The sequence below is a fragment of the Lissotriton helveticus genome, chromosome 7 (genome assembly GCF_964261635.1).
Source record: "Lissotriton helveticus chromosome 7, aLisHel1.1, whole genome shotgun sequence".
Taxonomy (NCBI): domain Eukaryota; kingdom Metazoa; phylum Chordata; class Amphibia; order Caudata; family Salamandridae; genus Lissotriton; species Lissotriton helveticus.
Genome location: NC_136068.1, coordinates 1715835768 through 1715853931, shown reverse-complemented (window position 1 = coordinate 1715853931; position 18164 = coordinate 1715835768). Strand labels below are relative to the sequence as shown.

Genomic DNA, 18164 nt, shown 5'->3' with positions numbered 1-18164 from the left:
TTTTCTCTTTCTGGAATTCTGTGCTCATGGTCGCAGTGAGTTTTTCTCGGTAGCGAGTGAATCACTCTCTGTACGATCTGCGTGGGCTCGGATCCCGGCGCTTGCCACCAATGTTAGAAAGGCGACCCCGGGGGAGGTAGAAGATGTCTGACTGACCACCCCTAGGTCCACCCCTCCGTAGAGACGTAGCCGAGCGTTACCGAGAGGCCTCCTGAATGAGGGCCCTCTCCTAGGATCGTACAGCAGAGTAATCACAACACTACAAACTGACACCACACCGGAGGTCAAGTTCTCAGACTTTTATAAGTAATAAAGGTTGCGTGCTCTTGGCAAGATATACAGGCGGATCGAGGGATCCGTAAAGTCTCGAAGGGGGGTAAGGTAGCGGGACAGTCTCACTCTGGCGGGGAAGGGATACCCTACGCACAGCTCTCAATCCTCGAGCTGGGGGGTTCCGAGAGGTTCGAGCCGCGGCAGCGCCAGCAGGCTTGCAAGGTAGTTCAGCGAGGTAGGCCGCGGCAGCGCCAGCAGGCTCTCAGATGGTTCAGCAAGGTGGGCCGCGGCAGCGCCAGCAGGCTCTCAGATGGTTCACCAAGGTGGGCCGCGGCAGCGCCAGCAGGTTCTCAGATGGTTCAGCAAGGGGGGCCGCGGCAGCGCCAGCAGGCTCTCAGATGGTTCAGCAAGGTGGGCCGCGGCAGCGCCAGCAGGCTCTCAGATGGTTCAGCAAGGTGGGCCGCGGCAGCGCCAGCAGGCTCTCAGATGGTTCAGCAAGGTGGGCCGCGGCAGCGCCAGCAGGCTCTCAGATGGACGTCGGGTTACAGGAAGGATGAGTTCGTCTGGTGTCGGCCGTGACAGCGTCAGCAGGGCTTCCAGTCCAGGATACAACTGACGTCCTACTCCGGGGCTGGCCCAGATATAGGACGGAGGTCCTTTGATGTCCGGACCCTTTCGCCTGGGGGTCAGAGGGGCCGGGATGATGGTGTCCAGACACCCAGCAGGGGGGTGGAGCCAGCGCCCAGGGAGGCCGGAGGGCGATCGATACCAGGCGTTCGGGGACGGCTGGAGGGCCATCGAAACTCCTCTTCCTCCGGGATCTGTCGAGTGGCCACTCGACCACCTGGGTGGATCTTGGTGCCTCGATGTCGGGGCTTCGCTGGAGCCTGGGCCGGGGCCGAGGCCACGTGGTCGTGACGTGGGGGACCCAAGATGGAGTCGGGCACGCCTCGTGCTTAGGTCGTGATGGGCCTACGCTGGAGCCAGGCCGGTGATGGGGATCCGGGATGATAGCCGGACCGGTGGTGTTGGGGCGTGCAGAGTCGGGCCGAAGGGGCCGCCCGAGGTCCGGAGGAGGGCTGATGTCGTCCTGGGCCCGCCATGCGGGAGGGGTAGGACCACGCCATGAGGCCGGGTCCAACAGTCCCCAATGTACGCCTACAAATTAGGCCACACCAAGAATGGCTGCAACAACAATGGTCACAAGCTACAGGAAGTTGGGAGGATCTAGTGTTTGTAACGCACGGAGTGCAGGAAGAGATGAGGTGGTGAACCAAAAAGAACATTACAGTAGGGAAGCCTCTAACTTCACCAAACCCAACTGTGACCATCACCACGGACGCGTCCCAGAAGGGATGGGGCGCTCACATGAACAGACTCGGAGTGAGGGTTCTGTGGGCACCAGCAGACGCGGTCAGACACATCAATTACCTGAACTGAAAACGGTGTTACTTGCCCTGAAGGCCTTCCAGAAACAGCTGTACAAACGGAAGGTGTTGATACAAACGGACAACACAACAACGATGTTCTACATCAACAAGCAGGGAGGGACTCAGTCGTTCCCTCTGTCCAGCCTAGCGCAAGAGATATGGAGATGGGCAATACCACTCGAAATAGATCTGCTGGCCATACACCAGGGAAGGACAATGGGGAGGCGGATTGGCTCAGCAGGCAGACTTCAGCATCCCACGAATGGGAACAATCAGAAAAAGACTATTCAGGAGATGGGGCACCCCAACAATAGACCTGTTTGCAACACGCCTGAATGCAAAATGCCAGTACTTTGCATCCAGACAACCAGAGGAACAATCCCAGGGGAATGCCCTATGGATAAGCTGGTCAAAATCATTTCCCTACGCTTTTCCCGCGATACCATTGATCCCCAGGGTGCTCAACAAGTGCAGGATAAGCAACATGACACTGATCCTGGTGACACCTCAATGGGCCAGGCAGACCTGGTATTCACAGATTATGGAGATGAAGCAGGGTCCTCCCCACAAGTTCTCAAAAAGAAAGGACCTACTCCATGCAGAACGGAGAAATTCTACACCCAGAGCCGGAGGGTCTCAGCCTAGCAGCTTGGCTCCTGAGGACTTGGAGTTCGTACACCTAAAACTCCCAGAAAGTACCCTGAAGGTGATGAGAGGCAAGGAGGCCCAGCACACGCAAATGCTATGGGGAAAAAGTGAAAAGATTCACTCTATAATGCAGAAGGAAAAAGCTGGAGAGGAAGCTGACCAAGGAACCAACGGTATTAAGATACCTCATGCACCTACTAAAAGCCAAACTAAGCTCATCCTCGCTAAGGGTACACCTGGCAACAATTGTGGCATACACAAGAGGAGAGACTGGGAGAAGCTTCTTCAGATCAAGGGTAGTAAAAAGGTTCCTGGAAGGAGCAAAGAAAATAGCGCCGCCAAAAAGGATGCCGCCGCCGGCATGGAACCTGAATGTGGTACTGACAGAGCTCATGAAAGCACCTTTCGAACCCATCCACAAGGCATCACTGCAAATGCTGACAATGAAAGCGGTCTTTCTGGTAGCGATCTCCTCACTGCGCAGGGTGAGCGAACTACAGACACTAACACTGCAAGAACCCTACATCCAGATACAGTGACAGGGTCGTGATGAGAACAGACCCGCACTTCATGCCAAAGGTGGTGTCAAGGTTCCACATGAATCAGAGTATTCAAATCCCTAGCTTCTTCCAGAACCCCACGACAAGCGCTGAGAGAGCGCTCCACACTCTAGACGCAAGATGGGCAGTAATGCACTACATTGAAAGGACGAAGGAACACAGGAAAACAAAACAATTCTTAGTGTCCTTCGCAAACAGTTACCTGGGTAAACCAGTGACTAAGAACACCATAGCTCGGTGGATCACACAAACAATACAATTCTGCCACAAGCAAGAGGGGCAGGAACTAACAGGGGAGGGGGGGGGCGCAGGCACACTCGACCAGGAAGAAAGGAGCAACAATTGCCTTTCTGGCCAACACACCAATTCGGGACATATGCCTGGCGGCAACATGGGTTTCAGTGCACACGTTCACTAAGCACTATTGCGTGGATGTACAAATGTACATGAAGCACAAGTAGGACAAAGAGTGCTTCAACATATATTCAACAACCAACGCTCTTCTTCCACCCAACCGCCACAAAAGTAACAAAACCGCTACAAAATCTATGCACAGCATAGTGAATCCAGAAAGATTCACGCTGCAAAACGAATAGTTTCTTACCTGTCGTGTAGTTTTGCAGCTTGAAGATCTTTCTGGATTCACTAGCGAACCCACCCGACTCCGCCAGAAAGATGAGGCTGGAGAAGAGGGTGGAAACACATGGAATAGAGAGCAAGTTGAAGCTTACAAGATACGTGAAAAGATTTACGTTGGAAAAAGGATGAACAAATATGGCCATGGATTCACTAAAAAAGAAAAAAGAATCCGAAGATGGCGCCCAAGGGTGGGAGCTTCCGCAGGAAGCATGCCGACGTCACCGAAGGTACACCAAATGGTGGGACGTGGACGCCCACCTAGGCTACAAAAATAAAAGAGAAAAAAGACTACGATTCCGGACCCAACCACCAGATTGCGGAATATGCACAGCATAGTGAATCCAAAACTACACCAACGGGTAAGAAACTATTCGTTCCTGCCTAAAGTCATTTCACCATTCCACCTAAATCAATCCGTTGAGCTGCCCGTATTCTTCTCGCAGCCTCAAACAGTCGCAGAAAGGGCGCTACACACCTTGGACATTAAAAGAGCACTGCTGTACTATATCGAAAGAACTCAATCGTTTCGTAAAACAAAACAAATTTTTGTGTCTTTTTCGCCACCACATAAAGGCAACCCTATATCAAAATCCGGGATCGCCAGATGGATAGTTAAATGCATACAACTTTTTTACCAAAAAGCAAAACTCACGTTAACAATTCCTCCAAAAGCCCACTCAACAAAGAGGGAACATCCCCATAGATGACATATGCAAAGCAGCTACATGGCTTACACCGCACACATTCACAAAGCATTATTGTGTAGATATGCAAACTAAACAAGCCACTGTGGGCCAGGCTGTATTAAAAACACTGTTTCAAAAAACTGCAACAGATACGGATGGTCACCGCTAGGTGTGGGTACTGCTATACAATCTATGCATAGTGTGTAATCTGCAGCTCATATGCCTCGAACGGAAAATGCTACTTTCCAGTAAGCATCTGTTCTTGACATGTAGAGCTGCAGAGTTACACACGCCCACCCGCCTCCCCGGCTACCTTTATCTGTTCCAGTATTATCTTAATTAGATACAAATCACATGGACATCACTACTTCTTGTACAGCTCAATCACTTCCCTAATGGCGAAAAACAATCTGGGGATGGAGCCGATGCCCATGCGCAGTATCATCCTAAGGAGGAGTCACCTATCTCGTGACTCCGAAAGACTTTCTACAACAAAACAAACTGCAAACATCCGGGCCCAACACGAGGTGGCAATCTATGCATAGTGTGTAACTCTGCAGCTCTACATGTCAAGAACAGATGCATACTGGTAAGTAGCATTTTCTTGTTTATTCTGGTGTAGAGTGATTGCGTAGTCCAATCTGCTGTTGAGTGTGTGTATGACAGTTTGTCTTGTTTTGGTTGGGATCCACCTGAAATATACTGGTATGAAGCGTCGACGCGTTTCGGTGGTTTTCCAAATTATTGTCCACCTTTATCAAGACACCTTTTGGTTTCTGTCGTGGTGTTGGGGTCTATATAATTTCCCTTGAAGTCCGTATGTTTAAATTGAATTTCTATATTGTTCCATTTTTAAATGCCGAATGTATAGGGCTGTGTCTCTGGGTTGTGTATCCGGTATGGTACTCCTGTAGATATAGGTACCTAGGCGTATAATCAATTCAGAGTTGTTGTGCCTAAAATATATATTGCTGGTCTTCTTTACTTGGTTAAAATCCAGAGGCGCCCAAGTCTTGTCCTTGCAGGATTTGGTTCTGTTTCTCCAGTGCTCCGCCAAGGACTGCTCACTTCTCTGGTTATAGATAGTCTTAAAAATATAGAAACAGGGGCATTACTATCATGTCCTCAAGTTGTGTGGTTCTGTTGTTTCACGACGGACTGCCTGCTTCTCTGGTTTTGCCGGGAGAACAGACTATGTTGAGCCCGTAGTTACCAACGATGTTTGAGAGGGTGCCATGTAGACATTGAAGAGGGTGGGGTTGAGGGAGGACCCTTGGGGCACTCCATAGTTGATCTCTGTCGGTTTCAAGATGTAGGGAGGGACTCTGAACTGCTGTTCTTCCACCTCCGGTTCCACCAACACCGCAGCCACCCAGGAAGAGGTCTCCGTGTACCAGGAGGTCAGATGTGTCTCTCCACCAAGTGAGAAGACGTCTGAACCACCAAAAGCATCTAGCACCAATATCCTGGGTACCGGACCCATGCACCAACCAAAGCCTATTTGAGTCTATTGCGGACTCAAAGAGCCAGCAGTCGTTGAAGGATGACAGCACAGCAGAGACCCACTTCAAGAGTGGGCCAGCTGTCCTTATTGTGTTCCCTTAGCTGGCGAGAGCGATAACCTAGTGCCCGTTGCACACAGTCCCACCCGATCTAACCACTCTGCACCCAAGAACTGTCTGTGCTTCCTTGCTCCCAGGGCCCTCTCTCGGGCGTGAGTCTGCCGTACCCCTTCTGCCCTCCCATCCCCTCCCCACTGGGTGCTCCCAGACTTGTTACCAGTTCAAGACTAACTGTTGGTTTGGACCTTGGCCCTCTACAACCCCTTAAGTCTTGAACCGGACCCCCAGAAACCTATTGGAAGTTACTGTATGAAATGTATGCATTTTTCCCATAGGAAAGCATTACTATTTAAAGACGCTTTAATGTGAACATTTTACTTACCTGTAAAAATCGATAAACTACTTACTTGATCATAAAGTTTTGTGTCAATTATATATTCTGTTATTTTTCTAAAGTAATCTCCAATTTATTCTTGAATGTAATTGTAATAACTCAATGGCACAGTAGATAGGTTGTAAGAAATATTTATTTTAAGCTCCCGCCAGCACGACACAGCAGCGACAAGTGACGGTAAAATGGCCGTGTCAACCGGCCGCCGACTGTCAAAACACCTTACGTAAACGGGCAGCACGAGACCAGTGCCTTGCGCATTGCACACGGAGCGCGAGGCAAGCTGGCTCACTACCTATCTCCTTTCCCTAAACCGAGAGAAAAGAAGAAATGGAGGAAGAGAAGAAAACAAGAGGAAAGTGAAAAAATCAACGTCGGGATTTAATAGGAACTCTGATGGCTCTGGTGCTCCTTCTCACCATTGAGGATTGAGGAGTGGAGGCTGTACACTGAGATCACATGGGGAATTGTCACATGAAACATCTTTAGCATCATTAGAGTTCAACAGATTGTTTTTAACATTTTTAACTTTTACAACCTTGTTGACATTCCACCAGTGCTGTCCGTTGACCCGAACCGCACTTCCACACACTTTGTCAACCACTACAATTTCACCAAACTTAGCTTCACCTTTTTTTACAAACCCTTGTTTCTTTATCCTTATACAGTCCCCCACAGCAAATGCTCTGTTTTTCACCCGTTTCCTGTCATCAAAGTATTCTTTCTGTTTTGACTACTTTTTCATTCCTTTTTTTGACTTGTTCATCAATTTCTTGGGGAGAAGAATTAGATTTGAACCATTTGGACATCCATGCAGGTCTAAATTCTGTGCATGGTTTTCTGCCCCTCAGTAGTTCAAAAGGAGACACTCCCATAGACGAATGAGAGATGGTCCTGTAGAACCATAGCATTGCCCTCACACTCTGGGGGACAGCTTTGTTGTGTTCAATAGCCCATTTAACACAATCACCAATAACTCTGTTAAGTCTTTCCACCAAGCCATTAGTTTGTGGGTGGTAAAGGGAACTTCTGTAGTGAGAGATGGCAGACTCTTTAAGGAACTCTTCCACCTCAGTGGACACAAACTGCACCCCATTGTCGGATATGATGGAAAGAGGAAACCCTTCTCTCATGAAAATTTTTCATGAAGTCAATCTCTTTAGTCAACTTTGGACACAAATTTAGCTTCTGGCCCCTCAGTGTAATAATCCATCATCACAATGGAAAATTTGCATTGATGGGGTAAACTATGGAAGGGTCCTAGCACATCAATACCAAGTTTCTCCCAGGGAGCACCTGGAAGAGGTATGGGCGTGAGCGGTGGACTGGCTGTGCGAAAACTTTTGTCACTAGAAGAACAAATTGTGCATTCTTGCACCTTCGCATCAATATCTTTATCCATCTGTGGCCACCAGAAGTACTCTCTTACTCTACGTTTGGTGAGTGTGGCTCCAAGATGCCCTTCATGGGCCTTGGCTAAAAGTGTGGATCTAATGTTTTCGGGGGGTACCAGTTTCTCAATCCTGAAAACTAGACCATCATCAATAGAGAGTTCATCACTCACCTTCACATAGGGTTGTAAAGCCACACTCACATTTCTTTCTCTAGGCCACCCTTGGACAATATACTTCTTCACCACTTTTAAAACTTGATCACTTTCTAGAGCCTCCCTCCAACCTTCTTGTCCCACAGAACATACATGCATCAATTCAACACTAGCAATAATACAGTCTTCATTATCATCATAACAACAGTCCTCATTGCTTTGCATGGTCTTGTTTGTGGAGGCCGGTAAGCGTGACAAAGCGTCTGCTCTCACATTTTTTCCCCCAGCAATGTGGACTACGTCAAAATTGTATTGTAGTAACTTAGATGCAAGGCATGCAATGCGGGGAGTAGCACTTCGGCCTTTTGTGTTACCAAGAATAGACACTAATGGTTTATGGTCCGTTTGAAGTGTGAATTTGCGCCCCCATAGATAATTTTTGAACTTTTCAATGCCCCACCAACATGCTAGGAGCTCCTTCTCAATCACAGTGTAATGAGTTTCCGCCTCTCTAAGTACTCTGGATGCAAATCCCACCGTGTGTTCATTTAGGACCAACATCCTGCGTCAAGACAGCGCCCAACCCATAGTTACTTGCATCAACAGTCAAAGTGCAAGGGACATCCTGTACAAAAGGTTTCAAAGCACTGACAGTGCACAATTTATCTTTGATCCATTCAAACGCTAATTTGCACTCTTCATTCATCCCACACAAATTCACTTTTGTCCTGTAACAACTTTGAAATGGGGCGAATGTTAGTAGCATAGTCTTGGATAAAACGTGAATAGAAGAACTCGGTTAGGCCTAAAAGTGATTTTACACCTGCTTTGTCTTTGGGAGCTGATGCATCGACTATAGCTTGAACCAAACTCTGTTTTGGTGTGACACCTTCGCTTGAAATGGTGTGGCCCAGATATTCCACACTGTCTTTAGAGAATACTCACTTATGTCTCTTTAGTACAACACCATGCTCTTGGAAAATTGACAACATTTTGGACAAAACAATGTCATGTTCCTGTTGATCCTTTGCATATATAAGGACGTCATCTTGAAATATGGTAACATTTTTGATTCCCTTGAGCAGATTGACCATGACTCTCTGAAAGACAGAGGCTGCCGACGCCAGGCCAAAAGGCATACGGCAGAATTGATACAATCCAGATGGAGTGTTGAACGCAGTGAAGTGGCGTGAATCCTTGTCAAGTTAGATCTGGTGGTATGCAGAGGCCAAGTCAAGTTTGGTGAAAACCTTAGCCCCTGCAACTCCACCTAGCATTTCCGTGATATTGGGTAATGGGTGCGAATCCACCCAAATCACTTTGTTTAAACTAATTCTGAGTTCATTGTTTTTTTTCCTTGCTACAACTAATGCCGAAGACCAATCTGATGATTCAATCTGGTCAATTACCCCTCTTTTTTTGCATAGACAAGAGTTCTTTTTCCAAATCGTTGCGGATGCTGAAGGGTATACTCCTTATTTTGTGCTTGACAGGCACAGCATCATTCTTTCTTTATCTTGTGCTTGAACCACTTGATCTTTCCAAGCTCTCCAGAAAACACTTTAGGGAAATTATTGAGAAGTTCTTCCACATGTGTTTGGTCGCGAATATCCAAAATTTGTTCTCTTGCTCCAGGACGTAGCATCATACTGAACAAACCTTGATGGAACCATCCAAGAATGTCTAATCCATTGACGGCCACATATATTTTCCCATATATGTGCCTGTTCTTGAACACCAAGACATCTTCAAAATATCCTAGAAGATCAATGCTCCTCCCTTCATAGGATACTGGTTCTTGATCTGGTGGTTGCAGAGGTCTATTTCCCCATTTTTCTTTGAATAAAGATTCACTGATCATTGTGATCCTGGCACCTGAATCTACTAAAAGTCTCAGATTTCTATCTCCAACACCAATGATCGCATAAGGATCAACACAGTCATTAGGATCACCCATTATTATGTCTCCTTCATTGACCACCAGAACCATGTCTTTAAGTTCAGAGAGTGTCATCACGGTCACTGTCACTCGAGTCCTTAATACACGCGACTTGGTTAGGACTTTTCTTGTTTGTTTGGCATACTTTGTCAAAATGCCCTAACTTCCCACATTTTCGACATGTAGCGTTCCTCGCGGGACATGGCCTTCCACTTCTTGCATGTGAAGGATAACCGCACCTGAAGCAGATATCTGTTCTTTTGAAAAAATTATTCTGTTGAAATTCTTTTTTCTTCACCACATTTTTAAAGGGCACAGGAGTTACCGTTTCTGCATTTTTACTTTCGAGTTCTCTGATAGAGGATTGTGATGTTTCAATGCTTTTTGCTATACGGATGGATTCATCTAAAGATGGATTTTCCAAGGACAACAACTTTTGTCTAATGGATTTATCCAAGCATTTACTTATGAATTGATCCCGCACTAGTTGTTCACTGAAATTTTCAAATTCGCATTCTGCTACCATTTTCCTCAAAGCGGTAATATATGTGTCAACATCTTCCTCTGTTTTTTGCGCTCTCTTAAAGAATTTGTGTCTTAAAACAACGACACTGGGTTGCTTATCATACCTTATTTTCAGTTTTTTAACAGTGTTTTGATACTCATCAGTTTCTTCACTACCTTCATCAACTACTTAAGGTAAGTGTTTGAGTGTTTCTCTTCCTTCAAACCCCAGTGAGCGAAGAAGTAAAAATCTTCTCCTTTCGGCTCTAAACCTGTGCGTACCAATGGCTCCCAAATAGTTCTCAAATGCATCAAACCATTTTCTCCATGCCACGGGTGGTTCCCCAGGCGTATCTAAGAAGGGAGGCGGAGGGTCAATTGACTGCATCATTTCTCACAGGTATTGATTTTTTATAAGAGAGAACACATTGTATAACGTATGCCACTGCGGTTTTCTTTGCTAACACACCTGCAGATTAACTATTGTCAAGTAGAACAGTGGTTCAACATAAACAGGGTGAAAACCTTCAATTGTACATGAAAAGATCCATTTTCCTGGGCCAGACAGTGTCAGTATCCTCTATCATGAGTGACATAGGTTGTAATCCTCAAGTGTCAGTTTCCTTTCTATTTTCTTTTTTTATAAATTAGATCGACATGTCGTGCTTTAACTTTAATACCCTCTGTTGAGTGGTGTTAGCCCCAGCGATATTTTCTCTTTTAGTTACTGTACTCGTTTTGTGCTGTAAATCTTTCTTTCAAAATGTACATTGGAAAATATGCTCTCCACCAAATGGGTAACTTCCCCTTTAAGATACAATGAAAGGCAGACGCTTGTGCCGGGAAGCTAATGAGGTAGGCGGTTACTTCCTCACGCTTGACTTACGTTCGTGAGAATGCGCGCAGTCACCACCTCAGCGTCTCATCAGGCAGAAAGAAGGAAAAGCAGAGCCTGCGCTGATCGTCTGCAGAGCCACATTCATAAGCAGGATACTTTTCTCGATATGCTGAGAGCGTGGAGACGTCGCGGCCAACTTCCCTCAGCTCCGTTTTTCCTTTCGAGCCTTCATCCAAGGTAAAACATTTTCTTTTGGAATAATGTTCGCGGGTCCGTTGCGGGAGCTTAAGTGCCTCGTCGCCAATAAGGAGTTGTAATAACTTAATGGCACGCTAGATAGGTTGTAAGAAATATTTATTTTAAGCTCCCGCCAGCACGACACAGCAGCGACAAGTGACTGTAAAATGGCCGTGTCAGCCGGCCGCCAACTGTCAAAACACCTTACGTAAACGGGCAGCACGAGACCAGTGCCTCGCACATTGCACACAGGGAGCGCGAGGCAAGCTGGCTCACTACAGTAATTTATTGCATATGTGAGTACAACAAATGCTTAGCACTACCCTCTCAAGCATAAACTGCTTACCCTACACTACCACAAGAGACCATTTGGCTTTGTTACTTGTGCCTCCGTACACCAATATGGGTATCCTGGACTCTGCACAGTGTACCTACTTTTGGTACATTATATGAAGAGCCAGCTTCCTACAAGCAGAAGTTTAGTGTCCGCTAAAGCAGTACTCCTAAGTGTTTCAAAAGTTGCCAGACTAAATCATCAGTAATAATTACATCTGCTGCTTAATGCTAAACAGGTATGATGATGGGATACACGCCTTCTTGGTTTAGGTCTGTCATATTTTTGATTGGTCTTCACTTTCTGTTAATGATCTCCTTTCTAAAGTGATGCACTGACTGTACGTATGTCATTTCTATGAAATACTCGAGCCTAGTCTGTAGTCCCCTTCACCTCCTGGCGAGAAGAATACCCATCTTCTTTATTTTGAATACCAAGTGCATGAAAGTTATTTTGCCATTTAATTTGGAGTGTATCCATTTTGTGGCATTGACAGCAGTGCCAAATCACTGGACCTAAATGGCATTCTAAATTGAAAACACTGACTTCCCGAGTACCCTATGGAAAACCCTTGCAAGGAATATGCTAGCATCACTGTATAATAGAACGGTACATTAACTTTTCTCCATCTGGAAATTGATTTCTTTTAAAATATATATATATATTTTTTTTACAGCTATGTTCCACATGTATCCGATGTAAGAGCTGTGGTGTTTCGCCAGGAAAAAACTGGGACACTGAATGGTCCAATGATTATACTTTATGTCCAGACTGTACCACGTTGTATGATAAAGGTAAGCGATCTGTACAGGTTGGAGATATCAAGTAGTTTACTTGAGAGATGCTATGTTCAGCTCTTTTAGAGGAACCTGAGTTTAGGAACTTGGAAACTGGTCTGGGCTATGATGAAGAGCTACATTTTTGCAGTGTGAATCTTTTCTGGATTCCCATGGTGTGCATTATTCTGCCATCTAGTGGTTGGGTTCGGCATTCTCGTTAGTATTAGTAGTCCTCTCTATATATTTTTTAAGTCATGGAATATACAAATGTAGAGCTTTGTGTTTCTGTGTCCTTCTGACTTATTGCACTCTTTCATCAGGTAACTACTGCCCTATCTGTACCCACTGCTATGAGGAAAACGACTACGAGAGTCAGATGATTCAGTGCTTTAAATGTCAGCATTGGGTCCACTCAAAGTGTGAAGGGTTGACAGGTGAGTATGTGCAGTAGGTTATCCCTGGATCTCCCTAAAAAGTCCAAAGTTATATGGTTGTTTTGATGGATCTATTTGTCTTCATCCCAGGTCTTAGATTTTTGTCCTCACCTTTAGATAAAACAATTCTCCAGTTATCATTCCTTAAGTCTCATGTTCCTTGATTTTCTATCTATACAGATGAGCAGTATGAAATCCTTTCGAATCTGCCAGAAAGTGTAGTTTACACATGCACACCTTGCACTGGCGGCAAGAAGGCGAAGTGGAGGGATGTCATGGTCTCTGAATTGCAGAGCGGACTGAAGCAAGTAATGAAGGAACTACTAACATCTAGCCTTACCACAACAATTCATCAGTGTGCCAAGGTAGGATGAAGATGTTCACTTCAAGTGAGAGTGGCTGCTCCGAGTAGGAACTGAAATTGTAGCATGGCTTGCTAAATCTCTCCTGCCTTGTTCACATATTTTGGTTTAACTGTAGTATGTTGCGTGACATTAGTTATGTGTAATGAAATGGTATGATGTAGTGCTGCAGTGCGTGTTTACCTGTCTGTAAGGAGAGTGGATTATGAACCCAGAATAATTTTGACACACCACTATACCATCCATGCCCTGCATCACTACTGCAGAAAACGAAATGGACTCTGTAGGAACTAGCTCTGTATGATATTACCGCTAGGTGTTAATATCGTGCACAGAGTCCTGGGGTTCCCCAAAAGTGTATAGGGCTCCATGCAAAACCCAAAATGATCCATTAGTAGTAGTGTGGGCAAGCAACCTTAGGCCTAACTCAGAGGAGTGTAAGACGTTTATTGTACAACAGTGATCAATAATGGACACACGACTCAAGAAGGAAATCCAGACCCATTTTGGAAAATTATACTTTGTTTATACTTTTTATAACACCAAGATCTTAATAATGTAAGTACGTTTTTAATTAAAAATAATTAGCACTTGGATAAATCGACACTTAGAATATGTTCAGCACAGTTCAATGCTATCCTATGCAGAAACAGGTTTGCGGTTAATCGGGTAAGGACGCAATTTACAGTTCCAGTCTTTGTGACCGAAGGTCAGCAGTGGCAAGGGTCAGGTAAGTATCAATACTGTACCACCAGCGGCCCAGGGGCGGATGGGTGCAGAGGTCACATATCTGAGTCCAGCCCAATGCATTTCAAGGGAGACTTGATCCGTGCTACGTGCAGGTAAGTGGATTGGTTGCAGGGGCCAAGCTGTGGGGGTTAGGACCAGCACTGGAGGAGACACAAAGCAGCACCAAACATAAACCATCAGCGGCACAGGAGCAGCCGGGTGCAAACACAGAGTTGGGCACCCAATGTGGTCCAATGTAGTTTCTCAATTTTTGGAAAAGGTCTGCAGGCGTTGAACCGGAGGGACCAGACCGGAAACCAGCACAGTTAAGTTGAGGTGTTGGGGGGTGACAGGGGCACTGTTGGTCGAGCTCATCTAAGCTAGGGGGTTGCGGATGCAGGAGTCCCTTTAGCCATCGGAATTCTTCTTACCGGGCCAGTTGTGGTGGTGGTGGTTGGAGGGTTTCTTAGATTCACTCTGCAGTCGCCGTCATGGGGGTCGAGGGAGATCAGCCAACTCTGGAAGAGTCCTGGTTGCCTAGGAGACTTCATTGAGCAGTTGTGCCACTCCGACTCGGCCCGTGGGCGTCTGGTGCAGAGTGGGGAGGAGACACGAATCACCCTGGATCTAGAGTCCTTGAAGTAAGTTTCATTTGAACAATCCTCAGGCAACCGGAGACTGGAGTCTTTTTCGAAGGCAGCTTGCCTCCCAGTGTTTTCAGTGGTCACTGGCTGAAAACGGGTTGCAGGTTCACTGTAGCTGGAGACAGGCCGGTGGGGCTGGGGCCAAGGCAGTCGCTGTCTTCTCTGCAAGGTTGTCTTCTTTCTTCTTAGGTCGTCTCAGATCTAGTTTCTAGGTCTGGGGGAGCCACCTAAATACTTAACTTAAGGACGTTTTTAGGGGAGTAGCAGGTAGGGCCAATGGGCACCTTACCTGGGTGAGGGGGCGGCATAGACCCAGCCTGGATTGGAGAGGTCTCCCTGTAGGAAGCTGGCTTTTTACATACTATACCAAAGTACGGTATAGTGTGCACCCAGTCCAGTGGATCGCCAGAGGTATAGTAGAAGCTTTTGTCGTAGTGTGGTTGAGCAGTCAGACTTATCAGAGGGTAGTGTTAAGCATTTGTTGTATATGCTCAGGCAAGACATGTCATTCACCCAACAGAGTGAATCCAGGCCAATTGTTTGTATAAAAAGTTGTTACATTATTTTTTTATCATCAGAACCAAGCATTTCCATACAATAATTGTGAGAAAGTGGCTCTATATATACTGGACTAGAAGGAAGTGCAGTGTGTATAGAGTTCACCAACCCCAGTGGTATAACCGAGGTTAAAGTCAGAACTGACCTTACTCTCCAAAGTGGTAGCTTGGTAGAGCAGTAAGGCAGTACCAGAGGACAGTGTAAAGCATTTGATGTACACACTCCGTCAGCAAAAGGTTCCACACACTCAAGGACTGAACTCTAGGCCAATTGTTTGTATATCCAGAGATATGGTTGTTTTATTTTTAGAACCAACAGTTATAAAAATATACTTTTCACATTACGAGTACTCTCATGTAAATACTTTGCAGAGGAGCAATGAGTTTGTGTTCGAGTCATGTGGGCTGCTGAATTCACATCTTATGCATAGATCGCCGCCTAGTGTTGGGTCCGGATGATTCCACATTGTTGTCCTGGAAGAGTCTTCGAAGTATCACGAGATAGGTGGCTCCTCCCCTGGACTACAGTGCGCATGGGCATCCGCTCCATCCTCAGATTGTTTTTTTCCGCCATTGGGTTCGGATGTACTTTCCTTAACTCCAGTTCGGAAAACTTTAAACAAGGCCAAAAGGCCTTCGGGGTCGTCGGTATTGTTCTTTCGATCGGTGCCGAGTTCTTGTTCCAGTTTTTTTTGAAGCAGGACTTCTAATAGCGCCGCGTGGCCTTTTCGACACTGCAGGCCCGATCGTCGATGGAACGGAGCCCGTTCAAACGATGCCCCCTTTGTAATTCAAAATACCCGCACATCGATGTACACCCGGTGTGCAACAAGTGCTTATCACCAGACCACAACGATGACAACTGTCTAGCTTGTGCTCGGTTCCGGTCGAAGAAAACGCTTTGGCTCCGGCGTGCAGTGAGACGAACGATGACGAAGCCAGCGCCCGACCCGGTGAATATCTTCCACGAAGACGACGATGAGGTCGTCGAGACTGAGGATCCAGAACAGACGTCGGATCCAGGTTCGGAGCACGACTCCACCTACTATGAAGACGACGAAGAGCACGTCGTTGAAGATGAAAACGTCGAAGAGGTAAGGGACGACGTGTCCCCCATCGGAGCCGTCGATGACGACTCGAGTGATGAACCAGGCCCAACAGTGGGTACTGGGCCTACACAAGACACTCTTAAACTTTCCAAGGCTCCGGTCGAGGCTTCGCCGAAAGGCCTTAGCCAAGATCGTATTAAGCATTCTATAGCCCCGCGTCTCGGCCCGGCTAAGAATATATCACATGAGCCATCGGTCACCCAAACGAAAGCGAAACCGATAGCTACCGAGGAACAACAGAAACTGCTAAAGTCAGCCATCGGATCGAAGAGTGCAACCACATCAGAATCGACGTCGAAGAAAAGTGTCGACGACCCTAAAAGGTCAACCGCAAAGGGTGTCGATCCAAAGATTGGTGCGCTAAAGTCAATCGCTAAAGCGAAGTACGTCGATCCGAGGTCAGCGTCGATGGAGAGCGACACAAAGGACTCGACTCTCAAAAGGCCCTCGAACCGAGGCACCGAGTCGAAAAACAACAGCTCGTCAAAGCCTTCGAGCCGAAAACAAAAGGCGCCTCGAAGGAGCAAGTCGAATCGACAAAAAAGAGCGCACATCCGACGCAAGCACCACTGTCGACGCAAAGTAAAAAGCACGACGACAAAGCAAAGTCCGTCGGTCCCATATCGGCGCCAGGACAGAAGCCGCCGATAAAATTCGGACTGCCCCCAACAGCACGGCCTAAGGCTACCGATCCGAAAAAAGGGATCGAACATTCCAAAACTGTCACTTGGAAAAAGGAGCCATCCTCAAGAAGCAAGCTTTGTGTATCAGGAGCCCTCCTATGATGAACAGTCGAAGCTCCATATTGACACCGACACTGGTACACTTACTTTTTATCAAAGAAAGATCATGTCGGAAAGTCCACTGGAATCCTATAAAATTCCACTAAAGAAGAAAAGGGACTCTTCCACATCGCCTGTCCTTTTTGAGTGTGCAGTACAATGACCAAGACACGTATGCATACTCACCCACACTCTCAACTGAGGAGCTAGGGTACAACTATGAAGAACAATATAGTTACCCTGCGGACAATGATCAAGATCACCAGGCTCAAACCTGGATAGACACTGCTGACCAGGGGGAGTCACAACCTATCCCTGATACTCCCTCTTATCCTGTAAAGACTTCGCCCACAGAGGATACAGCGGCGTTTAGCGCACTGATAGAGAGGGCAGCACATAATCATGATGTGGACATGCATGCTGACCCAATTGAGGAGGATTTCTTGTTTGACACTTTCTCCACTTCAGAGACATCAGTTAAAACATTGCCAATATTAAAGGGTGTCCTCAAACACGCAGGAGACCTTTTTAAGGAGACCGCCAGAGCAAGGGTTATTAACCCCCGAATTGAACGAAAATACAGACCGGCGCCTGTGGACCCTACATACATTAAGGGGCAGTTGCCGTTGAACTCTTTGGTAGTCTCCAATGCTCGTAAATGTGCCACCTCCCAAACTACTGGTGATGCTCCTCCTCCAGACAAAGAGTCTAAGGTGTTAGAAGCTTCTGGGAAGAGGGTGGCTGCACAAGCAGCTAATATCTGGAGAATTTCCAACACACAGGCCCTATTAGCCAGATATGATTGGGCACATTATGACACATTGGAGCAACTGCTACAACATTTGCCTGATGCATACAAAGAAGGTGCAGAAACACTAATACAGGAAGGGAAACTCATATCCAACGCTTCCATTAAATGTGCGCTGGACGTAGCTGACACTGCAGCCAGGGCGATCAACACTAGTGTCATGCTCAGAAGGCATGCTTGGTTGCGTATCTCAGGGTTCAAACCAGAGATTCAAACCACTTTATTAAATCAGCCTGTAAACCCTGATTTTTTTATTTGGTCCTGATGTGGACTCCATCTTAGAAAAAATTAAAAAAGACACAGACAGCCAAATCTATGGGGGCCTTGCAGTCTCAACAATTCAGAGGTGGTTCCTTTCGTCGCTCCAATAACA

General features: G+C 46.5%; 1 protein-coding gene across 3 annotated transcripts in view; it reads left to right on the top strand.

The window, feature by feature from the left end:
* Positions 1-18164, top strand: part of KMT2B (lysine methyltransferase 2B) — a 1130837-nt gene that overhangs the window by 304848 nt on the left and 807825 nt on the right. For all 3 annotated transcript variants that reach the window (XM_078655415.1, XM_078655416.1, XM_078655414.1), the window contains exons 13-15: positions 12264-12381; positions 12687-12800; positions 12981-13165. In XM_078655415.1, the coding sequence (XP_078511541.1) occupies positions 12264-12381; positions 12687-12800; positions 12981-13165 (417 nt within the window). The remainder of the gene's footprint in view (positions 1-12263; positions 12382-12686; positions 12801-12980; positions 13166-18164) is intronic.